We start from the raw sequence: 26,686 nt of genomic DNA, 5'->3' as shown, positions 1-26,686 counted from the left end.
TGGAGCGGTTGGACAACTAGCCCATCTCTGTCAACAACGTAAACAGAAGAACAGTCATCTTCGTAGACAAAGGGCTGCCTGCCGCTGTTGCCATAGGCAGATCTAAAGGCGCATGTGTTGCTAACTCAACTGAATGGCAGCCGCACAACTGGTGCTAATGTTCCTATTTATTTATTTAGCGAGAAATGTTGTTTACTGCAGCGCTGCGACCTAAATTGACACTAGGCTCCTTCCTGGCCTGATTTACAGCAATATCCTCCAGCGGTAGTTCTGTTGGCATCGTACACTATCAGGGCTCTATTTTGTTGTTTCTGCCCATCTTATCTCGTGTTTTTCTGCACTGTCCAAATCTCTGTTGCATTTTCTGTTCTAGACTTGTCCTGTCCATTAGTAGCTGCAGGTTTGGTTTTCAGTAGTTTGTCGTATCTTCCTCCTTGTTTCACAGTCATCTGTCTTCATTGGTCCTGTCCTTGGACAACCTTTGCCACTAATATTATCTTATCTCTTTGTCACCCACTCTCTGCTCTCTGGCACGGTCTTGTATTAGTTAAGGTTGGTTTGAAACATAGTGCAGCTCTTTGTCGCCCTGACTTCTCTCTATTATCCAGCAATGTTGATAGATGCTGAGCTGTCTTCATTAACATCATTTCACTCTCACCCCTACCTTCTCTCTATCAGCACTCCCTTTAAAATTGAGTTGAATGTCATTATCACACTTCTGTAAAGCCATCTTTGTTCCTTTCTGCCACACTGTATATCAGCAGTCACTGAGTTGGCTTTTAATCATATCACATTACTTCATTGGGGTTTCTTCTCGTTCACTGTTGGGTTGGCTTTTGATAGTCTTATACCGCCCTCTTTCCCCCCCTCTTTTCTCTGTTGTGGTCCATCGGCAGCTGTTGGGTCAGCCTTTGATCGTGTCTTGTGTGGTCCTCCGTGCTCCCACTCTTCTCTGGTGTGGTCCATCGGCAGCTGTTGGGTCAGCCTTTCATCGTGTCTTGTGTGGTCCTCCGTGCTCCCACTCTTCTCTGGATTGGTTCCTTGACCGCTGTTGGGTAGGGTGTGTTGATTGAAAGACGGTGCAGAGCTCACTGGACTTTAAGGGCAGACACTGTACCCTCATTTTGCACTCGCAAGTATTTTTCTGCACATAGCGGCCACCCACATACAGCCACCCACCCATACACAGAGCCACCTACACAGCCACCTACAGACACACAGAGCCACCTACACACACACAGAGCCACCCACACAACCACAGAGCCACCCACACAACCACAGAGCCACACACACACAGCCAGACAGAGACACACACACAGCCAGACAGAGCCACACACACAGCCAGATAGAGCCACACACACAGCCAGACAGAGCCACACACACAGCCAGACAGAGCCACAAACACAGAGCCCAACACACACAGAGCTTAACACACACAGAACCCCACACACACAGAGCGCCCCACACACACAGAGCCCACCACACACACAGAGCCCCCCACACACACAGAGCCCCCCACACACACAGAGCCCCCCACACACACAGAGCCCCCCACACACACAGAGCCCCCCCACACACACAGAGCCCCCCACACACACAGAGCCCCACACACACACAGAGCCCCACACACACACAGAGCCCCACACACACACACAGAGCCGTACACACACACAGAGCCCCACACACACACAGAGCCCCACACACACACAGAGCCTCACACACACAGAGAGCCATACACAGGGAACAGGGGGCAGGAAAGCAAGCACAACGAGGGAACAGGGGGCAGGAAAGCAAGCACGAGGGGGCCGTATTTTTGGGACAAGGCCACGACATATGAAGTAGATCACCTATGTTAACTTATCACAATCTCGCCAGCGCAGCGAGGCGCACTAGCACTAGGGTATTATTTGTGGAGTTTTGCCAGATGTATATACCAGTCCTACAGTAATTTAAAATGTGTTTCTTTGCCAGAAAAGTGTGGAGTGCCTCGTTTGCTCCCACCTTAGGTGTGAATATTGTTGATCTGAGATTTTCATGAAAGTCTTATAGTCTGAATTCAGCACCTGAGCGTAATAGGACAGAATGTATGAAGCTCTGTGGTTATACTGAATAAGCAGCTACCTATGTTAAGCCATCTATTAATGTAATAACTGCACTTCTACAATTGCTTTATTAACCTTCCTGCTTTCTCAAATTTGCTTGAAAATGCATGATTTTTCTTCCTTTTTTTCAAAATTTTCTAGGGGGGGGTTATCCCCCCAAACACCCCTTTTGGGGTTCGGGCTCGCTCGCTACGCTCGCTCGCTACGGTGCACTATGCATATCACTTTGCGCCCCACCACTTTCAAATGTCACCCACCGCCCCTGGTCCTTGACGAACTGATTGATCTCCGCCTGCGGCAGAAGTCCATGGACACTCTTTTGGGACAAATTGCAGAGTATGTGGGCCAACTTGTGGGTGTACTGAGGGACATGCATGCAGCTCAATTAGCTGCCCCCCACCGGGCCAGCAGGATGATAGTCACAACACACAGCAGTGTCCACAGGGAGGGGTGAGTCACACCACAGTGACTCCTCAGACACCTCCGAGCATGCAGCAGGTTCCCTCCAGCCAAACAGCTGTGGGGCTGCCCAAAAATGTCCAAGGGAGGATCACGTGGCAAAGCTCTGTGCCGTACCAGTTCCGGAGCCAACATTGATGTCACCAGTGTCACACTGAACATTGACTTTGTTGTAAATCCGATCCCACGTTGCCATAAGGAGGGGAGTATACTATTGGACTGTGGAATCCCACCATCCAAGTACCATCACTTTCAACTTCAACCCTCACCTGTCACTCATTTACAAATAAACCCAAATCACACCTGTATGCCTTTGTGTCAAGAGGAATATTTATCACTAGCTGTACCCGGCCACGCGCTGCTGTGGCTCCGTCTGGTTAAATGGAAGAGAAAGAAAAGAGTAAGCGTACATTTTAATATGTTTAATTTCACAATGCTTGTGGGTATACAATATGTTTTTGTCCATCCTAATATATGTAGACTATTATCTATAGGCGTCCCTTGTATTTGTTGAGCAGCAACCAAATCGATAGGGTCTGTTCGGGTTGCAAAGTGAACAACCTCCTCCCCCCTCCCTCCACCCACTTCCCGGTCTGCCATCCTGACACCAACTGTCCATCCTAATATATGTAGTCTATTGTCTATATGCGTCCCTTGTATTTGTTGCGCAGCAACCAAATCAATAGGGTCTGTTAGGCCTTTCGATTAAAAACACGCGTGTATTTGACACACTCGTATTCTAATCCAATGTTGTGTGTATATAAATACGCGCTAATGTTGCAAAGTGAACCAACTCCTCACCCCTCCCTCCACCCACTTCTCGGTCTGACGCGCTAATGTTGCAAAGTGAACCAACTCCTCCCCCCTCCCTCCACCCACTTCCCGGTCTGCCATCCTGACACCAACTGTCCATCCTAATCTATTTAGACTATTGTCTCTATGCGTCCTTTCCTAATGTTGCAAAGTGAACCAACTCCTCCCCACTCCCTCCACCCACTTCCTGGTCTGCCATCCAGATACCAACTGTCCATCCTAATATATGTAGACTATTGTCTATATGCGTCCCTTGTATTTGTTGCGCAGCAACCAAATCGATTGGGTCTGTTCGGGTTGCAAAGTGAACCAACTACTCCCCCCTCCCTCCAACCACTTCCCCGTCTGCCATCCTGATACCAACAGTCCATCCTAATATATGTAGACTATTGTCTAAATGTGTCCCTTGTATTTGTTGCGCAGCTACCAAACCGATAGGATCTGTTTGGCCTTTTGATTAAAAACATGCGGGTATTGGACACGCACGTATTCGAAACCAATGTTGCAAAGCAGACCAACTCCTCCTCCCTCCCTCCACCCACTTCCCGGTCTGCCATCCTGACACCAACTGTCCATCCTAATATATGTAGACTATTGTCTCTATGCGTCTATTGTAATTGTTGGGCAGCAACCCAATCGACCTTTAGATTAAAAACACCCGCGCATTTGACACACGCGTATTCTAATCCAACGTTGTATATATATAAACACGCGCTGATTCGAATTCAACGTTGTGTCAAAATTTCAAACAATCAGTGAAGAACTTTCGTAGATTTAAGATTTTTATCAAACGCACATTGACATTTTTGTGTCTGTTTATGCTTTCGATTAAAAACACGTGCGTATTTGACACATGCGTATTCGATTCCAACGTTGTGTATATAAAAACACTCGCCTATTCGAATGCAACGTTGAGTCAAAATTTCAAAGCAATCGGTGAAGAACTTTTGGAGATTTGAGATTTTGAACGAACGAACAGTTACATTTTTATTTATATAGATAGTAAGTAGCATGTTAACTCACATTGCAATGTATCATGAGACGTGAATGTGACAATCAATTGAGAGAGTAGGGGAACCTGGAACCACACAAGAGAAAGACAGTGATTTGACATTTTATGGTAGTACAGGAAAAGCACTGCGCTAGGCAACACTGTACAAGATGCATAACAGTTAATACAGGCCAACACCATCAACATAGACAGAGGGGGGCTGGGAGCACATCACTTCACCTCTCAGCACAGTTTGCCCCTCAGCATCCTGGTAAATGCACCGCAGTTGACATGATTACTTCTTTTTCTGTGGAAGTGAGTCACCACGGCTGGATGCAGGTTAGTGCTGTCAAATTTCCTAGACACATCTGTTGCATGAACTTATACCATTGAGACTGGTGTTGGCTGAGAAAGCTTCCACAATACACTAATGTCTCTGTACCTCTCACTGCCCAACTCAGGTGAAACACTCAAAGCTCCATTGCAAGGAAGCATTTTTACCGAACTGCATTTACCAGAATGCCAAGGGGTGAACTGTGCTGGGAGGTGAAGTAGTGTGCTCCCATCCCCCTAATAACATCAATATGGGTGTGACGTAGGTTGTTACAACACACACAGTGCTGATCAATGAATCTCACAAGAGCCAGTATCTAAATACATTCTGTCATGTGGCCAAAGGTGACATTGTCGCATTCACAAACTGAAGTACAATTATACAGGGCTTTTCAGGGGTTATGTCCTGTCTTTTTGCATCTGTTCCCACATGAACGACAGTCACTGACCACATACCCACACCAAAGCTCCTTCTCAATGGAAGTTATCTCATCCTGAATGACCACAACTGCTGTGGTTTACGGGTAGGCATCCCGTAAATAGGTACACTTGCACTATGTGTTCCTTGCTGTAGATAGTTAGTTGTGACCTCACATTTCCAAAATGTTAGGAGACTTCAATTAGTAATGCAGGCTCAATGGGCTTTTGTTTCAACAAGTAGTCGCTCTCACATCAGGCCGTGGGACCTTTGATTCCCAGTTGCCTTGACCGTCCCGCACGATTCACTTTGTGTGAGACACAAATCTTCCACTTGTTTTTGGGCTACTGACACACCAAATATCAATAGCGTCTGATACTGAAGACCTTGCACAGTTTTTCTACTTATAGGCTCTGCCCTTGTCACTTCGTTGCACACTATTAATGGTGCCCTACCGGGTGTCACTCCTCATATTTACAGTCTGCATTTGGAGGTTTCACATGAACCCTTTGCCAGTACTGCAGATTGCTGGTTTTCCGGCTCCTCCCATGCAGTTGCAGCCTGCGTTGTGGTCCAAGCCAACCCCGGTCAGTTGGAACTGTACCATGAATGGATGCAGCTCATCATTGGATGTATACCATTGGCTGTGCTCCGCATCAGTTATAGGCTGACCTTCCGCTATGCCTATTTTACCTGCATGCAACCTGTGTTCTACTTTTACTGGTGCCCCTTTCAATGTGCCATGGATGTCTACCTTTCAAACACATCCCATGCTGATGTGGAGTATGACCTGTGGGTGAGTCCTTTGTTGGCCCACGACCAGGCCTGTTTCGGGGATAGCCGTTTATGGGATGCCTTTGAACGTGTCTGGCAGGATCCCAGCTACACTTGTGAGTTTGCGCAACGGCTTCAGTGCCATGCCTACATCGAGCCACTTCCAGCTTGCCATGAAATGATCCCTTCATCCTTGTAGTGCGAGGAGCACATCTGTTCCTTCATGCTACTGGATTGGATGGTGGTTCTTTTTGCTGAAGCTGATTTGGACCGTCTTTTGGAACTGCTTCCCTTTGAAGCTGCATATGCCATCTTGGATCTGTGACTACTTAGCAGCATCTGGAACTGTTGGTAACTAATTCGATATGGTCTCAACATTTTCCGCCTACTTCTGACAAAGGTTCTCAGCCATCTCTGACTTTGGCCCTGTCTGCATTAGCTTTGACTTTGCTGACCTCTGCGGTCTGTTTCACTTGGTACCACAGAATTGAGGAAGGGGAGGCTGTCATATGTCCATCAGGGTGATTCTCGTATATTATGAGCCCGGCTTCCATCGTGCAGCTGACGCACTTGTAAATCCCTGACTTTGAAGTCTTGAAAGTAGCTTCATTCATGTCTGTCACATGGGAACTGTCCGAAGAGCTTCATTTCTCTGCGCTCCTGGAGTACTGTTTGCACATTCTGTCCGTGGTCGAACAACAATGTCCCTTGTCATTCTGTTCTGGTCAGGCCTTATCATCACGACTCAACAGAGTCTCGCAGCTGCGAGTGATCACGGGTGCCTCTTAGAAGTTATGGGGCACGAGCTAGGTGCCCCACACTTGGGTAGGGGACTATCCAGAGAGAAGAGTGACACAGCACATGTGATGTACATTTGACCATCTATGGGCTGAAGAGTGTGTTCTGTTGAAAAAGCTCATAGTTTAGGGACATTTGATACAGGTTCTTCCAGGAGGGGGGATGGGTTTGTGGGTCTTCAACCATGGTGCTTATTGATATACCATCTTTCCTAATGATATGTGGACATGGTACTCTGCTAAATTTTGTTGTGCTGAATGCATATGTCATATACTTTGTTTCCATATTCTGCATGTTCTTACAAGGCAGTTAAAATAAAACTTCTGAAATGTTTCTTGTCTTCAAATGAACCCCTTGTGGACAAGTATGAGAGTCAGGGCAACAGGGTGTGTCATGCTAACGCTATTCCTGTGATATTTGAGAGTTTTGTGTCCTGGGGTGTCTGTGCGCTTGTATCACTGACAGTGAGTAACTGAGCTAGTGAGGCACTATGGCTATTAGGTCCAGTGCTTCAGGGTGCTAAGGTGGACAGATGACTCAGTCCTGGCCTGCCCAAGTCCTCTAATCCTGCACATAGTTCTGTGTGTGGACAAAATCCCTGCAACAATCCTCAGAGTTTGGGAGACAACAGCATAGCACACAGCCATAGTCGCTCATTGTCAACTTATACTCAACGGGTATAGTTGGTGATGAGATGTTGATGCACGCCAAGGCCTACTTCCTCACCACTGTCATTGTCACTGGGCATGTGTGGGTTTGGAGCAGGGGGTTGATGCTGCGCATCATTGTCCAGAATCAGGGGGATCTTCTTGCACAAGGCCAGGTTGTGTAGCATGCAGCAAGCAACTACTATCTGGCACACCTTCTGTGGGGAGTAGAGTAGTGCACCACCACTCTTGTCTAGTCACCTAAATCTCGACTTGAGCAGTCCAGAAGAGCGCTCCACCACACGTCATGTCCTGCCCTGGGCATCATTGTAGTGGACTTCCCCGGGCGTTGTTGGATTCCTCAGTGAGGTCATCAACCATGGACGATTGGGATTCCCTGAGTCACCTAGTTGTGAGGAACACAGCCAAACATTGCAATCAGAATATGTGAGTAGAGCAGCATGTCACACACACATCACAGTCATTGACACAGCACACTCACCAACAAGCCAGGCCCGCTCGGGTGCAGATGAGCCATCAACTGTGGTATGCTGCTGTTCCGCAAGATGTTGGAGTCATGTGCAGAACCAGGAAACTTTGCACAGACGTGTGAGATTATCTGATCCGCCTAGCATGCCACTTGCACATTAATGGAGTGGTGGTATTTTCGATTGCGATAAATGTGTTCAGTGCCTGTTGTGGAATGAGGCCAATGTGGGTTCCGTCAATAGCACCCACGACAATTGGGATTCCTCCCAGATCAAAAAATCCCCCTTCACAGCTGGCAATTCATCCCACCTCGGAAAGTGTACATAGCTGTCCTTCTACAGCGTCAGTGCTGACAGGACGCCATGCAGCACCATACTGAACATGGGCTGTGACATCCCACCGGCACTGGACACTGTACTGGAAATACCCAGTGGCGAAGAAATGCAGTTCAGCCATCTCTTTCACTGTAGCAGACAATACAGAAGGATATGTTCGCTTTGGCTTCAAATGGGGCTTCAAATGAGCACATAGCTCTCGCAGTGTGAGGTGATGCAAACGTGATTTCCTGATGATGTCGATGTCCTCCATTAACACTAGGTGTGGGACAGGTCGAAAGATAGGTAGTCTCCTCCAACATAACCTGTCAGCATACACATGCATGAGATGAGTCAAAGATGAGAGATGTCGTACATAGTATTTTCATCCCTCGTCTAAGGTTACCAGGACACGTTCAATATTCAAATACTATGCACTTTGCAGAAAGATCGGATGGTCAGCCTAAGAAAACCCATTGGTAACTTTTGAATAGGCTTGGCAAGGACCAGAATGGCATTAGGGTGGTTAGTGACCCAATGGTGTTACATTAACGAGTTAGCACAATTCATAATTTTCTCTCCAGGTACTTGATGAGAGAGGCCTAGCATAGCAGAGTTCAGACCATTATTAAAATCATGTGTCACTACAATTACAAGTATGACAGACTTTGAATTGAATGATACGAAAAGGGCCTTCTAAGAAAATTATATCCCACCCTATTCTCTAACGCGCCTTTTGATTGCTATACTTACTAACTAAATATGGAAGTGCAAGTAAGGTGACCATTATTAGGTGTGTGCCCTTCCTTTACCAGAAGACCTGATGTGACTCACAAATGACTTTATTTCTATCTAGGAATCCTGCTTCGCAGCCATCTGGAATTCTGAGTATGATTTGAAGGATGTACTGGGAAGGTATAATATTCACATTTCTGAGGGAACCATGTGTTGACTTTGGGAGCAATTAGGGGGTCCGATGGAGAGCTGAAATCAGGTTGGACATGAACTCTTTCTGGCATCTCCTAGTAGCTTCTAAAATAATGCCGATATATCTTGGGAAGCATACAAGAAAGTAGCCAATGTAGCGATCAAGGACCTATCGCAAGTACATGAAAATGCAACTCTTACATTGCAAAAAATATCTATATTGCTACTTTATGCGAGTATTATCAAGGGAGATGTTTTTAGTACACGAAAGAACTTATGACTTACCTTCAATAATGCTTTTTCTATTGGATACTGTTGTATCTATCTACAGAATCCTCACATTTTAATATCCCAGCACCAGACTAGATCTGGAAACTTTTCGATAGCTCTCCCATGCCAGTAGGGGGCACCAACTGCATTATGGCTCTGCACCCGGTCCTGCATGCTGTCACTGGAGCCATAAAGCTCTCCGATCAGTATGCTGACATCAGTTATCATCCATTATTTTAGCACGCCTTTGAGACAAATGGATGATACTAACATCAGAGATATAGGTGCAGGTTTTATAGAAACAAAGATTACAGATAATCAGGATCATTGGTAAATACAACCAAGCAAGGCATGTCGCTGAGGAATCTGCAGGTAGTTACAGTATCTATCAGAAAAAGAATTACAGAAGGTAAGAAAATAGTTCTTCTTATGGACACTTCTACCTGCAGATTTGTCATATTTTGAACAGATTCCCCAAGCAGTCCCACACCTGGAGGTGGGTGCATGACTGTCTATACCCTAAAATTCTGAAGACCAGAATAAATAAAGTGAATATCCCTCCTTACTTTGGATTTCAATCAATACTGTTCCCAAAAAAGATTGAAGGGACAACCAAGTCTCTTCCTTGCAAATATCTGATACAAGTATTCCTCTCACCAGTGCTGAGTTAGATGATTTGGCTCTGGTTGAATGAGCATGCATACCTTCTGGAGACTCCTTGTGTACCATGGCATAGCAGATCTTTATAGAGAGGATAATCCGTCTTGAGAGTGTCCACTTGGGCACTGCCTTGCATTTCATTGTTCCAATGTATCCCATAAAGATATGATCATCCAGTCTGAAGTCATGTGTTCTTTCTACTTAGAAGCTAACAGTTGTTTTCCTCCTCTTTAGTTGCATGTTGAATAGAATAGACCGTGGGAAGTGTGATCGATTGAGCTAAATAGAAGGGAGTAACCACTTTTTGTAGGAAGGCAGTCCTGATCCTCAACACCTGTTTGTCAGGACAGAAGATGAAGGGAGACTTCACACTCAAAACCTGAAGTTCACTTACCTGTCTAACCAACATGAGGACAATTAAGAAGATAGTCTTGAATATAAATATTGACAAATTACAACTTTAAGGAATCTTTGAACAATGAGAGATTTACAGAATGATAGTTGATTAAGTCAATCTCTAGACATGTAGGTAGGGAGTGGTGATTGAGGTTTGCATACCACACACTGTGTGGCCTTGCAAATTTGGCCTTGAACCTAGGACCAGAGTTGTGGAGCTTCCCTGCATAGAAAAAACTAACCGTTCTCCCCCCTTGCTTGTTGATGTACCACAGTCATGTTGGCCACCAAGATATGGACAGACTAACCACAAAGGATAGGGAGGAAGGCATTCAGGCAGATGTATTGCCTGCATTTCAAAGAGATTGTTGTGTAGAATCTGTTTTTCTGCTGACCAGAGGCATCTGAAATCCATTTCCTTCAAATGAGCACCCCGTCATACGATGGAGGCATCTGTGTCTGCTATTGCCATCAGAGGAAGAGGGTGAAATGGCTTCCCTTGAGAAAGGTTATTGCTCACACTTTACCACTGCAGATCTACTGTAGTGTCCCTTTTAGTCTTGATGCAGGCTTATAGATATACATTGTGTTGGAAACATAGCCTTCAGAGACACTACTGGATTGCCCTTATGTGACAACGTGCATGGGTGAACAACAGAATGAAGGAGGCTAGCAGACAGAGCAGATGTAAGACCATCAGGACTGGAATGATCGCTTCATCCTGAAACATTAGAACCGCAGCCTGAATACTCTGAGGAAGTGTCCAGTACTTTCCCTGTGAACAGAATGCACTGAGAGGGTGACAGGTGAAAATTGGGCTTGTTATTGAAAAGTCCAGGTTAAAAAGCAACTTAGTTGTTGCTTGCAAGCAGTGAGGCACTCTCTATGGCGAACTGGCTTTAATGAGCCCCTCATCAAGGTATGAGAATACCGGAATTCCCAACCCTCTGAGATGAGCCATGTGAGAAATTGGGTTGTTGGTTGAGGGGGTATTAGCCTTTCTCAAGCAATAGTCACAATCCCTGTGAGGGTGAATCACAAATTTCACTAAATTAACTTGTGCCTAACCCTCTTGTAGTTTGGCACAAAAGCAGTCAGGCATAACATAGAGGCAATGTGTGAAGTATCTATGTAGCATAGTAACAGTAATACCGTTGAAACACAACACATGAAAAATCCTACACCAATTTAGAAAAATCAGGCCAAATCTATATAAATACAAATGTAACTGTTCATTCGTTCAAAATCTCAAATCTCCGAAAGTTCTTCACCGATTGCTTTGAAATTTTGACACAACGTTGCATTCGAATATGCGAGTGTTTTTATATACACAACGTTGGATTTGAATACGTGTGTGTCGAATGTGCGCTTGTTTTTAATCAAAAGCACAAAAAGACATAAAAATATCAATGTGCGTTTGATAAAAATCTTAAATCTACGAAAGTTCTTCACCGATTGATTTGAAATTTTGACACAACGCTGAATTCGAGTAAGCGCATGTTTATATATACACAACATTGGATTATAATACGCGTGTGTCAAATACGCGTGTTTTTAATCTAAAGGACGAACAGACCCTATTGATTGGGTTGCTGCGCAACAACTACAATAGCCGCATAGAGAAAATAGTCTACATATATTAGGATGGACAGTTGGTGTCAGGATGGCAGACTGGGAAGTCGGTGGAGGGAGCGGGAGGAGTTGGTTCACTTGGCAACATTAAGAAAGGACGCATAGAGACAATAGTTTACATATATTAGGATTGACAGTTGTTGTCAGGATGGCAGACCATAAGTGGGTGGAGGGAGGGGGGAGGGGTTGGTTCACTTTGCAACATTAGAGCGTGTTTATATATACACAACCTTGGTTTCGAATACATGCGTATCCAATACGCACATGTTTTTAATCGAAAGGCCGAACAGACCCTATCGATTTGGTAGCTGCGCAACAAATACAAGGGACGCGTTTAGGCAATAGTTTATATATATTAGGATGGACAGTTGGTGTGAGGATGGCAGACCGGGAAGTGGGTGGAGGGAGGGGGTAGGAGTTGGTTCACTTTGCAAACCGAACAGACCCTATCGATTTGGTTGCTGCACAACAAATACAAGGGACGCGTTTAGGCAATAGTTTACATATATTAGGATGGACAGTTGGTGTCAGGATGGCAGACCGGGAAGTGGGTGGAGGAGGGGATAAGCATTGTGAAATTAAACATATTAGAAATGTGCGCTTACTCTTTTCTTTCTCTTCCATTTAACCAGACTGAACAACAGCAATGCGTGGCCGGGTACAGCTAGTTTAATAAATAAAATGAAACCAAAATGACAAAAACCCAATCAGTAGAACTGGAGATATGCAATTTTAAAGGTTTAGGTAAAAATAACATCTAAAAGCAGACATTACCATCTGCGGTTATCTGCTCACCCCAGACTGGAATAAACCATAATTTCAGGGCGATCACGGTGGAGCATGGGCCAGCTACAGGGATCAGGGCAGTCCAGCTGAGAATTGTACCTCGTGTCCTAGACGCGAGCAGTTGCAGCATGATTCATCATGCTGTGTGCTTTTGAGGAGGAGGTTCAAGGGCTGTGTTGCAAGGACCTCCTTTGAGTTGCATCACGCTGCACTAGTTTTGAAGGAACCCACAACTAGGCTGGTAGAGCACCTTTAACACCACTTCCAAGGGTACAAGACTTGGGGGACAACTTGGAGGGTCAGGATTCACTGCTGGCAGATTACAGATGCAGAGTCCAAGGGTGTTGAAGCTTGTTATGTCCATGTAACTCAGAACAGGGGGCCATGTAACACGCATTTGGAGTCACTCTGGTGGTCCTGGGTTCAAGATGCAGGTTCAGTCTTTCCTTGCTTAGGCAGCAGGGCAGTCGTTTTTGTAGCAGGGCAGTCCTTCAAGCAGCAAGGCAGCAGAGCAGTCCTTCTTCTGAGTCTTCCACTGTTCAAGAAATGATCTCAAGAGGAGGGGCTGAAGGTTAAACATATGTATTGATAATCAAAAAGAGCTAGCTGTTCTAGTAATGCTCATGTAGTGCGTGTCAGAAAAACATATTAGTTTTTTTGAAGGCCCTCATCCACCAACCTAGTTGGTGGCATGCTTCATCATCGGGCCCCACCCAAGGCACAGAGTGTGCCTTGGTTGTGCTGCGACGTCTTTTTACAGTGGAGCGGATAGTGTCAAGTGAGTGTGCAGTGATGGTGTTGAGAGTGTATATTAAAAACTGTCCTAAGGGTCCCAGTATCCACAGGGGTCATTGGCAGTATTAAAATTAAGGCTAGTGGATGTGGTTGGAGAGACTTATGGGCTCCCACATCCGGTGTGGTCAACTAGTTTCAGCCATGCCTCTTGTTAAATCTGACTTTCGTCTGGATCTATGTGTAAAAAGTGAGTTAAAAAGAGGTTTACAGAGTATGTATACGCTCCTAAGTGATGCATTCGCTAAGGTGCGATAACTGTAAGAGGAGGCTTTCCTCTAAGATTGTACCTGTAAAAATAAGTGGACAAAACAACTTAAAGAGACACACATATAAATGAGGACCATCTCAGGCACGGTAATTTCTGTGACTTCATTGCGTCGTGCCTAAGTGCTAGTCGGAAGAAACCGGAGGTGTTTTGAAGTTCATGTCGGCATGTGAATTAAACTGCCGAGTTGCGCAACTATGCGTTGCTGTGCTATAGGCTAAAGACGGAATGAAATTAACCTAATAGTGACTAAGGTGTTGACCGTGACAACGGTTGAAAAATGTGCTTACTCCTATATTCCGGAGGACAAACTCCATGAGTCCCTGGAGGGGGTCCAGTTTAAGGGAAGCACTCTGGTGGTAAAAAGAGAGTTAAATGAGAAATGAGGCGTCACCCTGTGCCATGAACGGGGGCGCCATTTGCACTTTAAAATCAGGGAGAGCTGCCCGGTCTGAATCATTCGGGGTGGTTCGCAAAGGCATATCAAATGTCCAGCGGTGCCCCGTGTATTACTTACTTGGTGCTTGCTCAGGACCCACTTCTCAACCTACAGCGGCCAAACAGGAACTCCGTCGATGTTTTTTGACATTTCTGTCGATGTTTCAGTAGAATCTTGATGCCAAAGCTGTAGCGGGTTCTTAGCAAGGCGTGTCTCTCTGGCGTGAGTAGCGTCTGTAGGGAGAAGAAGCAACTCAAACAACAGACTACAACCATGTAAAGGCATAGGTGTGTGAAAGTCTGTATTGAAGAGGTATTCATCGTATAAACTTTTTGCCGAAGACTAGACAATTGTGGCAAGGCTTATATTTTGGGATGCTATGATTATTTAGGGTGAATTAAATAATATTTAGATGCGATTTCAGTGCTAGGGGCAGTTAACACTAAGACGTGTAGTATGATCATTTTGGAGTCAATTTAAGTGAGCGTTTTGACCAATTAGTTGGGAACAAATGCGACTGCGCAGTGTCGAATAATCTGTGTTTTCACAGATTATTATATGTGGGCATGTGCACAGTTGTGTATTATGATCATAGACAGTGTGGTATTTATGGCCACTGCTCAATGGGGTCAGCCTTTTGTAGGCGGCAGACTAGTAGACCCAGGTTGGGTAACAGTATGTGGCATATTGGCATCACATACACCTGTGGTTCGTCTATTGTGTGAGGGTGGGTCTTGGAGGTTTGTGCAGGTGTTATATAGGGCAGTATTGTTACTCGTATATAGTTATCACGTGAGCCTATGATGTGTATGTGTTCATCCCCAGGGGGGTTGGAAGTTTCAGTGACTGAGACTGTTCCAAGGTATATTATCATTTAATCCTTGGGTGTTGGTCAAGAGGCGGTATATCCAGCAATGTTCTTTAAAGAGTAGGATTTTGTCGTTGTTGAGGGGGTGGTAAGGTATGTGTTCAATAACTTTCCAGGACATATCATTGAGGGTGTGTCCTTCTTGTAGGTAGTGGTCCTTTAGTTTGCTGTTCATCTTTTTGCAGCAAATGGTGCTCTAGTGCTCTACAATTCTTGTCCTCACTTTCCGGGCTGTCATGCCTACATACCTGAGTTTACATGGTCACTCAATTAGATATATTAGATTGGTTGAGTTACAGTAGTATGTTTGAGTTGGTGCCATGTTTTACCAGGTTCTAGATTTAGTGTTTTTCTGGGCTGGGTCAGGTGGCAGACACTGCAGTCACCACATGGGTAGTGGCCGACCACACTCAGTAAACCCTATGTGTTCTGGATTGTGTTAGTCATGGATTTTTCAGTTGTTGTTGGGCGGGTTGACACCAGTCGATCTTTCAGACTACTTGCTTTCTTGTATGCAAATAGTGGTTGTGTCCATTTTCTATTTCCTGTGTTGAGAATCATCCACTTTTTCCATATTATTTTCGCCATGTGGTTTGATATTCCGTTGTAGGTTGTTACACAGATCAGTGGTGCTGGTGTGTCAGTCAGTGCATTGTCTTCCAGGAGTGCCTCTCTGTTCTGTTCTGGGCGCGTTTTTTGGTGTTTTTGATAATTTTATCAGGGTAGCCACGTTCCTGCAGTTTGAGCGTGAGGTCTGCTGATTGTACTTGGTAGTCTGTAATGGAGCTGCAATTGCGTCGGATGCGCAAAAATTGTCCGAACAGTAAGTTCTCCCTGAGGGGATGTGGGTGGAAGCTTTCGAATTGGAGCAGAGAGTTTCTGGCTGTAGGTTTATAGTATGTGAGGGTTTTCAGAGTGCCAGCTTCTGCCTCTATATGGAGGTCAAGAAAAGCTATGCTTCGCACATTAGCTGTACTTGTGAACCGTGGATATGGGTCACGTTCATTTAACCATGTAAGGAAGGAGGTCAGGGTTTCCTCTGTACCGGTCCATATCATCAGAACGTCGTTGATATATCGGCGCCAGAACCCATTGTTGTTGGTGTAAACGTTGGTTGCTGGTAGGATATGCGTTAGTTTGAATTGGTATACATATAGTCTGGCTGCCCTGGGGGAAGAGCACAAGGATAGAGCTTGTTTTTTTAATACTGTAATTTTCTAAAAGTGACATTTTGAGAATTGCAATTTAAAATCTGACTTCAACATTAGTTAGGGATTTAAATTGTCATTTCAGAGAGACCAAACTTGAAGGGGTCATCGCTTCCCATTTGGTAATTACACATATAAAATAAATAAGCCAACTCAAATATTATCCTATGGAAGCAATAGGCCTTGCAATAGTGAAAAAATTGTGTAAAGAGTTTTGTACTACCAGGAGGACAAGTAAAATATAACAGTACATGTCCTGCTTTTTAAATAAATTGCACCCTGCCTTCTGGGCTGTCCAGGGACAACTCTCAGAGTAACTTATTTGTATCAAAAAGGAAGGTTTGGGCATGGTAAAAGGTTAATTGTGCCAGGTTAAAATGGCAGTTTAAACTGCACACACAGGTTCTGCAATGGCAGGAGGCATTAAAGAGCTATACTTAAGTGGGTGGCACAACCAGTGCTGAAGGCCCGCTAGCAGCATTTAATTTACAGGCCCTGGACACTTATAGTACCACTTCACTAGGGTCTCATAAGTAAATTAAATATGTCAATTGGCTACGATCCTTGTTTAAAGGAGAGAGCACACACACTTTAACACTGAGTAGCAGTGATAAAGTGCTCAGAGTCCTAAGGCCAACCAAAAATTATTTCGGAAAAATGGAGGAGTAAGGTAAAAGTTGGGGAGAAGACCACCCTAACGCTGACAGGTCTAGTAACCTGTTGAAGGGAGCTAGAGGTACTTAACTGATTGCTAATAAAGTATTAAAGATAGAGGAGGCAGAGAGAGAGAGATATAAAAGACTGTTGTTGCCAGTTGGGACTGATAATTGACTGAATGGTAGTTCTTCCTTTTCCCTCGTGTTCATGGGAAAGTTAGTTCTGATGTTAATGTTCGGTAAAATCTGCTGGAGAGTTGAATAAAAGAAAGTTAAATATAATCCTCGCCTCCTGTCCTGCTAAAGAATTAAAATGTCACCCAGGCTACAGTAGAACTTTTAAAAGGGAAATCCTGGCCCATGAAAAATGAAGCAAACCGATTTTGCACCACTTTTGTAGTTTGAAAATAGAACAAAGTCATTTTGGAACTTGCTTTGGTTCATATCACACTTTCGAAAACTGGAGAGCAACATGTTTTTTCATCATGTCCTTTTATATAAGTGCTTAGGATATGTTCTTAAAAACTCGATGATTATAAAACGAATACAGTGAATGTGATTTTAATACTTACCTATTTCAACTGCTTCAGAACTAATTGAATCACCCTCTAGTATGTTTGGGATCACACTCTCTTCAGGATCTGTGGAAGGAAAATTAGCACACTTATAAGAAATGTAATATCACTTATTCTGGCCTTGCAGCAAATAAAACTGTACGGGAGGCAAATGTAAATCCATAAGGGTTGGATCCTTAAAATAATATCATGCTATCCACATAAGATACATTTGCATTTACAGGCTGGATCACAAAACATTTTATGGTCAGCTAGTACTGTAACTCTCAGGTGAAAGATGGCACAGTACAGGATATAAACACTCATACCACTGTATCACAAAACGTGAGCTTCTGTGGTAGTATTGTATTGTATTGTATTGTATTGTATCGGGATTTATATAGCGCTCGGCTGCCCCAGCAAAGGGGCGTCCCGGCGCTGCGAGCGAAACTAAAAACAGAAGGGGAATACCAGAAAAGAAGAGGAGCAGTTACTGAAAGAGGTGAGTTTTGATGGCTTTTCTAAAAGCCAAAAGATCCTGCATGCCACGAATAGTTTCCGGAAGGCTGTTCCAGAGCTTGGCAGCGAGCGAGCTGAAGGAACGACCGCCCATTCTGGCTAGATTGGTACGGGGAATGACCACCAGATGTTGTCCTGCTGACCGCAGTGGCCTTCCAGGGATATACTTCGTCAGGAGGGGGCACAACATTGGTGGGGAGGCGGTTTTAAGGATTTTGAAGGCAAGACAAAGTGCCTTAAACTGAATCCTTTTTCCCACCGGGAGCCAGTGCAGTTTTTTCCGAACTCCCGCCACTGAGGAGTGGCGTGGAAGACCTACTATGGTCTAATTCAGGTCTCTGGCACAAAGAAGATCAGAAGATACAAATACTTCTTGTTGAATTACAGATCAGAAAGCTAACCTGAAATGTAAATTACACATGTTTACTCTCTTCAATAGAAAACACGTATTGGCAAAGTCAAAAGGTTCCACATTTTTTAACCAACCTTTTGCCAAGGCCAATAGATCTGGCAGGTAACTGAAAATGCTAATGCTTGCTACTAAAGACCCCGCCAATCAGACAATGGTACTTGCTGCAGGAGGCTGCTGTACCTTAGGTAGTTACTAGCGGACTGTGAAGACAGATATAACATTTTTCGATAGATGCCTCGTTGAAAGCCTCAATGGAATCCAACACAAATCCTTTACAGCCTGTGCTACCTTCGGGTGTTACTAGAGGACCCTGGAGTCAGAAACACGTTTTCTGTAGTACCCCATAGTACCTTATGTGTCCTTGAAGTCAGAAACAATTGTTTCTGTAGTACCTTAGACTTGGTCATAGGTTCATGTTGTAATCTAGTTGCAGAATTCTTAGTTGCTATTAGAGGCCCCCTGAGCTACACTCAAATACGTTCAGGAACAAGGTGCATTACAGATTAATTTCTGTAGTGGAGCTGAGTGCCATAGGTTTTTACAAGAGGTTTCTGGAGTCAGATACTAAACAATTATGAAGCAAGCTGCAGTGAGCTGGGTCTTTATTAATGGTCTGTGGTGTTACAAATGTTTTTTTCTGAAGCAGTGTGTAGTAGCCTAGGCTGTTTTTTATGTACCTGAGTCAGACATATAGCCTTCCGCTAGCCAGGCGGCAGCACCTTATATAAATCCTCAAGGTCCCACAGGTATTCACCACTGTCCCTTCAATCTCAGGATTCCAGAGAATTAGGAATATAGAGGATGTTCTTGAATGTCTTTTATTGAAAGTTTAAATAAAAAAATAACATAACATTTACCAGGCGTTTATTTTCAGCAGACCAGTTGAAAGGGAGGGCGTGGCTTCAACATACATGTTCATATTCACTTTTACAATTGCATCAATTTTTGATTGATTGCTATCTACTACTAGATATGTCTGTGTTGGGTTGTTATGATAATAGTCATTGTCATGGCATTATACGCATCCGGTGCAGTCTCTAGAATACGTCACCCTAACATTTTAAGTTATGGAATTAAGTGGGAAATGGAAAGACTGTATAAAATAAGCTGCAGGAAAGTAAGGGAAAAATAATGATGTGCTGCAGTTGTCTGGTAAAACTAAAATGTCAAATACTTCCTATGGTAAGAGGTTTACTAGAGTCAGGTGCAAATTGTTTTCTATAGCCAGCTGCAATACCTCAGGTTGTTACTAGAGGTCACTGGAGTCAGATATATGACCTTGCTGTATTCGGGCTGGAATGTTTTAGGCTATAAATGAAGTTTGCTGGGGTCAAAAACAACTCTTTTTTGAAGAATGCTGCCAGGAATGAGGCACACATTCTTCCCTGAAGCAGGATGCGGTATATTAGGATGTCAGACATGTCCTACTTTTAATTGGACTGCAGTACTTTAAGCAAGTACTCAAGACCCACCACTACTCCTATAATCTCAGGAAGCTGGAGAATTATGTATAGAGCATATGCCTTTGATGGTCTTGATAGAGCGCTCAGCGCTGTTAATAAAATTGTAGGGGTGCATTATACTCATGAATAATGTGCACTCATATATATCCGTTGTTTTGTTGAAATTCATGTTATTAGAATGAAGCCTCTATCGTTATATCAGAACAGTAGAAAAGAATCTGTAAAGCTGTATACGAGAACGTTTAGGACTTTGCACATGCTTAAAGAAATAATGTAGTTATGCATGCATATTACCTCATCAACAGAGCTAGACAGCGGAGTACCCAACCATTAGCCGTCCATATAACAAGCCAGCAATGGGTTGACCATTTCTCGGCTTTATATGGCGGAACTGAAGTTACCACCTGTCCCACGGTAGATAGCGGTGGGAGCGGGGAATCTATAGGGGGGGCCGAGTGCCCATTCTTGGCTTCGGAAGTAGTGGTGGCTATTAGACACTTGACCCCAAAAAAGGCGGCCGGTCCTGATGGGATCCCAGGGGACCTTTTGATTGAGTAACCTATGGCTTGGGCTAACTTAATTGCCTCTATAATGAATTTGATTGCCAGGGGGCACCCTGTGCCAGACTCCTGGAAGGGGGCAGAGGTGGTCACTGTGTATAAGAAGGGGGCTAGAGAGGATCCTGCCAATTACAGACCTATCAGTTTGATAGATGTAATCCAGAAAGTGGTTGGCAGGGTCATCATCTCTAGGGTTGGCGAATGGATGGAAGAGGAAAACATCCTCTCCCACCTCCAAGCAGGATTCCGCCGGAAGGTGGGTACGATGGACCAGGTCTTTCGCTTTTTTGTTATCTATTGGAAGACAGTTACCATCAAAAAGGGCAGCCTTTATATGGCCTTCATAGATCTCAAGACGGCTTTTGACCTGGTCCCTCGAGTAAAATTGTGGGAGACACTAGAGAGGATGGGCTTCCCCGGTTCACTCTTGAGTTTAATTGCAAGGCTCCACGAGGGGAATTATGCGAGGATCAGATGGGGTTCCCAAGGACAGCTGACAGATAGGGTGCCCGTGAGGAGGGGAGTCCGACAGGGATGTGTTATGGCTTCGACCCTCTTCTCCTTGTTTGTGAATGGAGTGGTGGACCATCTGAGAGGAGAAGAGACGGACGCACCATCCCTGGCGGGGAAAAGAATCCCCACTCTACTCTTCGCGGATGATACCATACTGATCTCTAAATCCCTGGTGGGACTGCAAAAGCTCTTGCATCGATTTAGCACCTTTTGTATAGACCGAGGCCTAACAATTAATACCTCGAAAACCAAGCTGATGGCTCTTTCACCTTCCAAAAGATTTTAAAACTATTTTACGCTCAATGGGGCTCCCCTGGAGATGGGTGATTCATTCGACTATTTAGGGGTGCGAATAAATAGTCGGATGAATTGGAAGGACCACCTGGCCAAAATGTTACTTGGCCACAAAAGAGTAACAGGGGTGACCTTGAGGGAGCTTCGGGAGTCAACAAGCAAACCAGTGACACCGGTCATGGCTATTTATGAGGGCCAGATCATATGGCTCCGAGCTATGGGGGTTCGAAAATGTTTCTGAGCTAACTCTAGCGGAAAATACGTTTTTGAGGGATGTGGTGGCTCTCCCCGTTTCTACTCCGTTGATCCCTCTGCGGCTAGATTTGGGCAGATGAGCGCTAAAGGATCTAGTGCGGCTGCGCCCACTACTCTTTTGGGTTCGGCTGAGAAGGACCAAGGAGCTTGCCAAATATGCTGCAGGGTTGGATGAACTAATACTGCTCGATACTGGTAATAAGATTGGCTGGCTGAGTAACGTGAGGCACCTGATGATCCAAGTGGGTTTGAGTGATGTGTGGGAGACCCAAATGCCGCCGCCCAAACCAGTGATTAAGAAGTTATACTGGGATTGGGTGCAGGTTGAGGCAACACGCAGTGGGGCAGGGGGTTTACTCACTGAACGGTTTCTAGAGTTTAAGTGGGCTAGAAAGTTGGAACCCTTCCTTGACCTCATAACCAAGCCACTAGACAGAGCCCTTTATTTAAAACTAAGGTACGGGACCCTCCCAGTGCATGAGTTCACCGCGGGGTGGTCTAAGTTTGGTGGCCGATCACAACCCTGCCCTGGGTGCGCGGCTCCTAAGGAGTCTGTGGCCCATCTACTCTTTGCCTGCCCCGCTTACAAAGTGGCACGGAAGATCTGGCTGAAACCAGTATGTAGGGGGTTGGGGCTGAGGTGCCATAGACTGGCCTTACGAGTTCTCTCTACGGATTCAACATCTTCTGCTATGGTATGTGGGGTGGCTAAATATCTGAGCAGTGCATGGTTGACGCGTTCGAGGAGACTGAAGTTGCACTCCATGTTATCAAATGATCAGACTGGATGTAATTGAAGGTATTAACCATTATGAATAATGAACTGTTGAGAATGTTTAATTGGGGTCCATAATAACCATAAATGTACTGTATATCGTGTAGGCTTTTAATCATGGTTTTACTAATGATAGTTTTATTACTGTTTATTGTATAAAATGTACTCTTTTATTGTGTAAAATGTATTCTTTTATGGTGAGCAATTTTACCGAATAAAGATATACAAACAAAAAACAAACATAATGTAGTTATGCATGCATATTACGAATATTACGCATGTTAGACCTGTCAGCCCTTTGGGTGGATCCTCCCAATTCTTTTTTTTTTCCCCTTTTTGCCTTCTATTTTTCTTTTTTTTGTGTGTCCACTACATTTTTGGGTGTTGACCCTAGGTCTCTGGGCACCTCGGTATTACCTATTAGTAATGAGCTGCAGGTGCTCCTCTAAGATGGAGGAAGGTTCTCTCTCGTAAAATGGTGGCTTGCTAACTGACCAGATTACCTCACAGCCTAAGGCCATAGGGCTGCCATGAGAAGTTCCAGAACCTTCTGGTCCACTCTAGACACTCTAGGCCCAGGCTATATAAGACGGAATGTTGTGCGGCCATTTTAGAAGTGAGCTGAGAAGAGTGGTTGTGACCAGAAAACAAGTGAGCTGGAGTCCAGGCTGTGGCGTGAGGAGGTGGGCACGCTGTGGAGGGTCTGACAGCCTCCTGGGGCTGCTCCCTTTATTGACTGATACCCTCCCTCTACCGTGGATCTGACCTGGCAGAGCTTTCCACTCACATCAGATCTGAAATATCAGAGGAGTGTGCCTCATCCCAGAAGGGACCACTAGACAAGACTTAAAGAGGAACTGTCAGGTGAGGGCGGCTAGGACTGCCTCCTTTTGGGGAATAAAATGCCCTTGTGAAGTTAGCCCGGTGGAACTGGGAGGCTGGCCTAAATCGATATCCCGCTGTAGGTGTGAAACTCATCCGAGACTGTCCTCGCCCGTGACTGGCAACTTACTGTGGCTATGCTGGTCTCCCGAAAAGATCCCGCGTCTGTGTAGCTTGGAGCGGCAGGTCTGAGGGGGCTCGGGAGTTGAGAAGGCACTGCGCTGAAGTATCGGAGTCGGCAGCGCCTTCCAGAGTGAGCCGTGCTGGGGTGACAGGAGGCGGAGTGTAACGGGCCCGTGGGAGGCTTGGTTTCTGATCAGGAGAAGTCTGGGACCAGCGGGGATCGTCAGAGAACCTGCCGTCGGAGGTGTGACTCTTGCAGAGGGGTCCTGAATGAAACTGACCCAGCGCTAGAAAGCGGAGTCCCGGAGGAAGAGAGGCGGGATCAGGAGAGGTCAGGAGGGGAGGAGTTCGGCCTAAGGAAGGCGTGAGGAGAGAGAAACGCGTAGGAGCTGCCTTCCTTGTACCAGGCCAGATTTAATTCATAACTTCCCCCAGGTGAAAGCCTTGGCCCCTCAGTCCTCTGACATCAACGGGACCGCCTCATTAAAAAGTGAAATGCTCGATCGACAGGGAGACTGCCTGTGGTGTTGAGCCTGCCTTCCCCATACCGGGCCCGTATTAATCCACAATTCCCCTGAGTCAAAGCTTGGCCCCTCAATCCCCAATCCTCGGCTGGATGGCCTCATTGAGAAGTAAGCAGGGCTGTGGGTGGGGAAGTGGAGGACACTGAAACCTTGTAGGAAATTCTTCCTTCTTGCATATTGGGCCAGTGAACTGAGGAGGAATTGTGGACTGTGCTAAACGAAGTGAATGTACCGACTGAATGCACAAATGTTCATAAAATAGGAAGTGTAACACAACTAGAGAAATGCTAAGCTGTAATCCTTCTCTAGCGCTATTGTGTAAATAAGAGAAAGGTGATCTAAGAGGGAAACTGCATTTAAGGTGAAATGTGGTCATGTTCAATTAATTCCATGTGGGCCTTTTCATGATGTAGGTCAACGGTTAACATCTATTGATTTTGGCTATGGTGTCATGCTAATGGTTTGTAACTACTCTGTTCACCAGTCGGAATCACAGTTAACTAAGCCAATATTTGAGAGGAATGCTATTTAAAGCTATTGTACTATTTGTATACCAAAGTTAAGAGAGGTTCACTAGTACTACAAAAATTGTGTCATGATGTATAATCACAGAGATAAGTAAACTACATGAGAAATTAAGAGATGTTGATGTAAATGCAACTTGAACCAAACTTTAAGAGAATATAAAGCTTTTCTAACTTTTTCTCTAGAAAGAAGGTGTGGTGTCATTTTTTAGTGGAAGTACGCTGTGCTACTGTAATGAGTTTGACGCAAGTGCAACAAGTCGCCTTAGAGATAGGCCTTACCACTTGAGCCAGGCTACCCTAGGTGGACCGGTAACCCCGGGTCCAACATATTGGTGTTCAGCGGTGGGATGAGGGCTTGTGCTTGCGTCCACTTGACAGAGGCTTAGTGTGCACCACGTACCCTACACCTGGAGTTTTCTCCTAGTAATCTCCATAATTAGACGTTTTTGTTTTTTCCAAATTCCTTTCTGGTGGTGGGTGAAAGTAGTCTTATTTGACGCCTCTTTCTTGAAGTACTCCAAAATAGCTGTCTGAGGTCCCACCTGGTGAAATGGAGTTTGAGTTGGCTGAGTTGGAGACCTACACAGCGGCCCAACTTAGAGAATTTTGCCAGGAAAAGGGGGTGTTCTTCAAGCGTGGGGCGAAGAAAGTGGAACTTCAAACCAGCTTGAGAGCATGGGTGGCAGCTCACCCAGATGGGAAAAAGGAGGAGGAAGAGGAGGATCTTTACACTGTCATTGAAGTAGACATGCTGTACCAAACCGAAGGGGGGAATCTGTTACCAGGTCCTAGGACACCTTCGAGGGCGGGCAGTAGTGTATCTGAAAGGAACCTGACTGCAGCAGAGTTAGCTGACAGGAGGGAGGAAAGACAATTAAAATGGGAGTTAGCTAGGTTGGAAAAGGAGAGGGAGGAGACGAGGCTCACTCATGAGCTTAGCTTAAAGGAGTTAGACCTCAAAGCCCTACAGGTAGGGACCTCCAGTAATCCTATTGGTGGCAGCGTACCTAAGGAGGTTACCAGGGAACCCAGACCCTACTTGCCCAAGGATGTAGTCGCCAGTTTTAGTGTGGGAGACGACATTGCCAAATGGTTGATTGCCTATGAGGTCTCATTAAGAGCCCATGGGATTTCAGAGAGTCATTGGGGGGTGGCCTGTACAAGTATATGCCTCCAGTGGGGAGGGATGCCCTCTTAGCTCTGGAGCCGGAGGAACAGACCAATTACCCCACCATGAAGGTTGCTTTGATTAGAAAGTTTGGGCTGACCCCTGAAAAATACAGGCAGAAATTTCGAAACAGCCACAAACTAGCTACACAAAACTGGGTAGATTTTCTAGACTACGCTAAGAAGGCCCTAGAGGGTTGGGCGCAAGGCAGTGAGGTGACTGACTACGAGGGGTTGTATGATTTGTTCTTAAAGGAGCACCTCCTCGAGAAATGTTTTCCGGAGCTGCGTCAACACCTGGTGGACAGCAAGCTGACTAATCCTAGGAAGCTTGCAGAGGAGGCGGACATCTGGGATAGTACCCGGGTGTCCTCAAAGGGGACTGGAGGGTATTCCCAAAGGACTGGAAAGGGCGCTCCCCATAAGAAAGAGGGAGGAGACAAAAAGGAGTTCTCAAAAAGACCCCAAAACAGTCACCACGGAAGGGGATCAGGTTTCACGCCTACGGTTAATCTACAAAAAAAAACCTAACCTGACCATAGTCAGCAGTCAAGGGTTGTACGCTGTTATGAATTGGGGTTGGGCACTATAAAGGGGATGTCAAATGCCCAAAGAGACCACCCCCTCCCACTGGAGGAAAAACCCCGGGAGTGGCTAGTGTAGTGCTCGGGGAGGAATTGCCCTTAGATAAGGGAGGTGAATGGGCGGGAATAACCTTAGTGTCCCTGGGAGTCAGAGAGATGGTTCCCAAGATCCAGGTGCCCTCAAATACCACTAAGTATGGGCAGTGGGTCACCATCAACGGCCAGAGAGGGGAGGCTCTGAGGGACACAGGTGCCAGCATGACTATGGTAAGAAAACAACTGGTGTCCCCAGAGCAGGTGATTCCAAACGTACTCCACCCCGCCGCTATGGCTGATGGCAGAATAGGTCACTCTCCTGTGGCTGAGGTTCCCTTTGAGTGGGGAGGGGTTGCAGGCCTCCTTCGAGTTGCGGTGAGCCCTGCCGTGCCAGTCGATTGTCTGTTGGGGAATGACTTGGAGCACAATGCTTGGAGGGAGGTGGAATTCCGGACTCA

At 45.4% G+C, this 26,686-nt stretch overlaps 1 protein-coding gene across 1 annotated transcript in view; it reads right to left on the bottom strand.

The window, feature by feature from the left end:
* The window catches only part of LOC144771902 (interleukin-18 receptor 1-like), a 383,123-nt gene that overhangs the window by 172,574 nt on the left and 183,863 nt on the right, over window positions 1–26,686 (bottom strand). The window contains exon 4 of the mRNA XM_078656140.1: window positions 17,613–17,681. Within this exon, the coding sequence (XP_078512266.1) occupies window positions 17,613–17,681 (69 nt within the window). The remainder of the gene's footprint in view (window positions 1–17,612; window positions 17,682–26,686) is intronic.

The sequence above is a fragment of the Lissotriton helveticus genome, chromosome 8 (assembly GCF_964261635.1).
Source record: "Lissotriton helveticus chromosome 8, aLisHel1.1, whole genome shotgun sequence".
In the NCBI taxonomy this organism is placed as follows: domain Eukaryota; kingdom Metazoa; phylum Chordata; class Amphibia; order Caudata; family Salamandridae; genus Lissotriton; species Lissotriton helveticus.
Note: the sequence above shows the minus strand (reverse complement) of the source record. Positions and strands in the feature narration are given on the sequence as shown.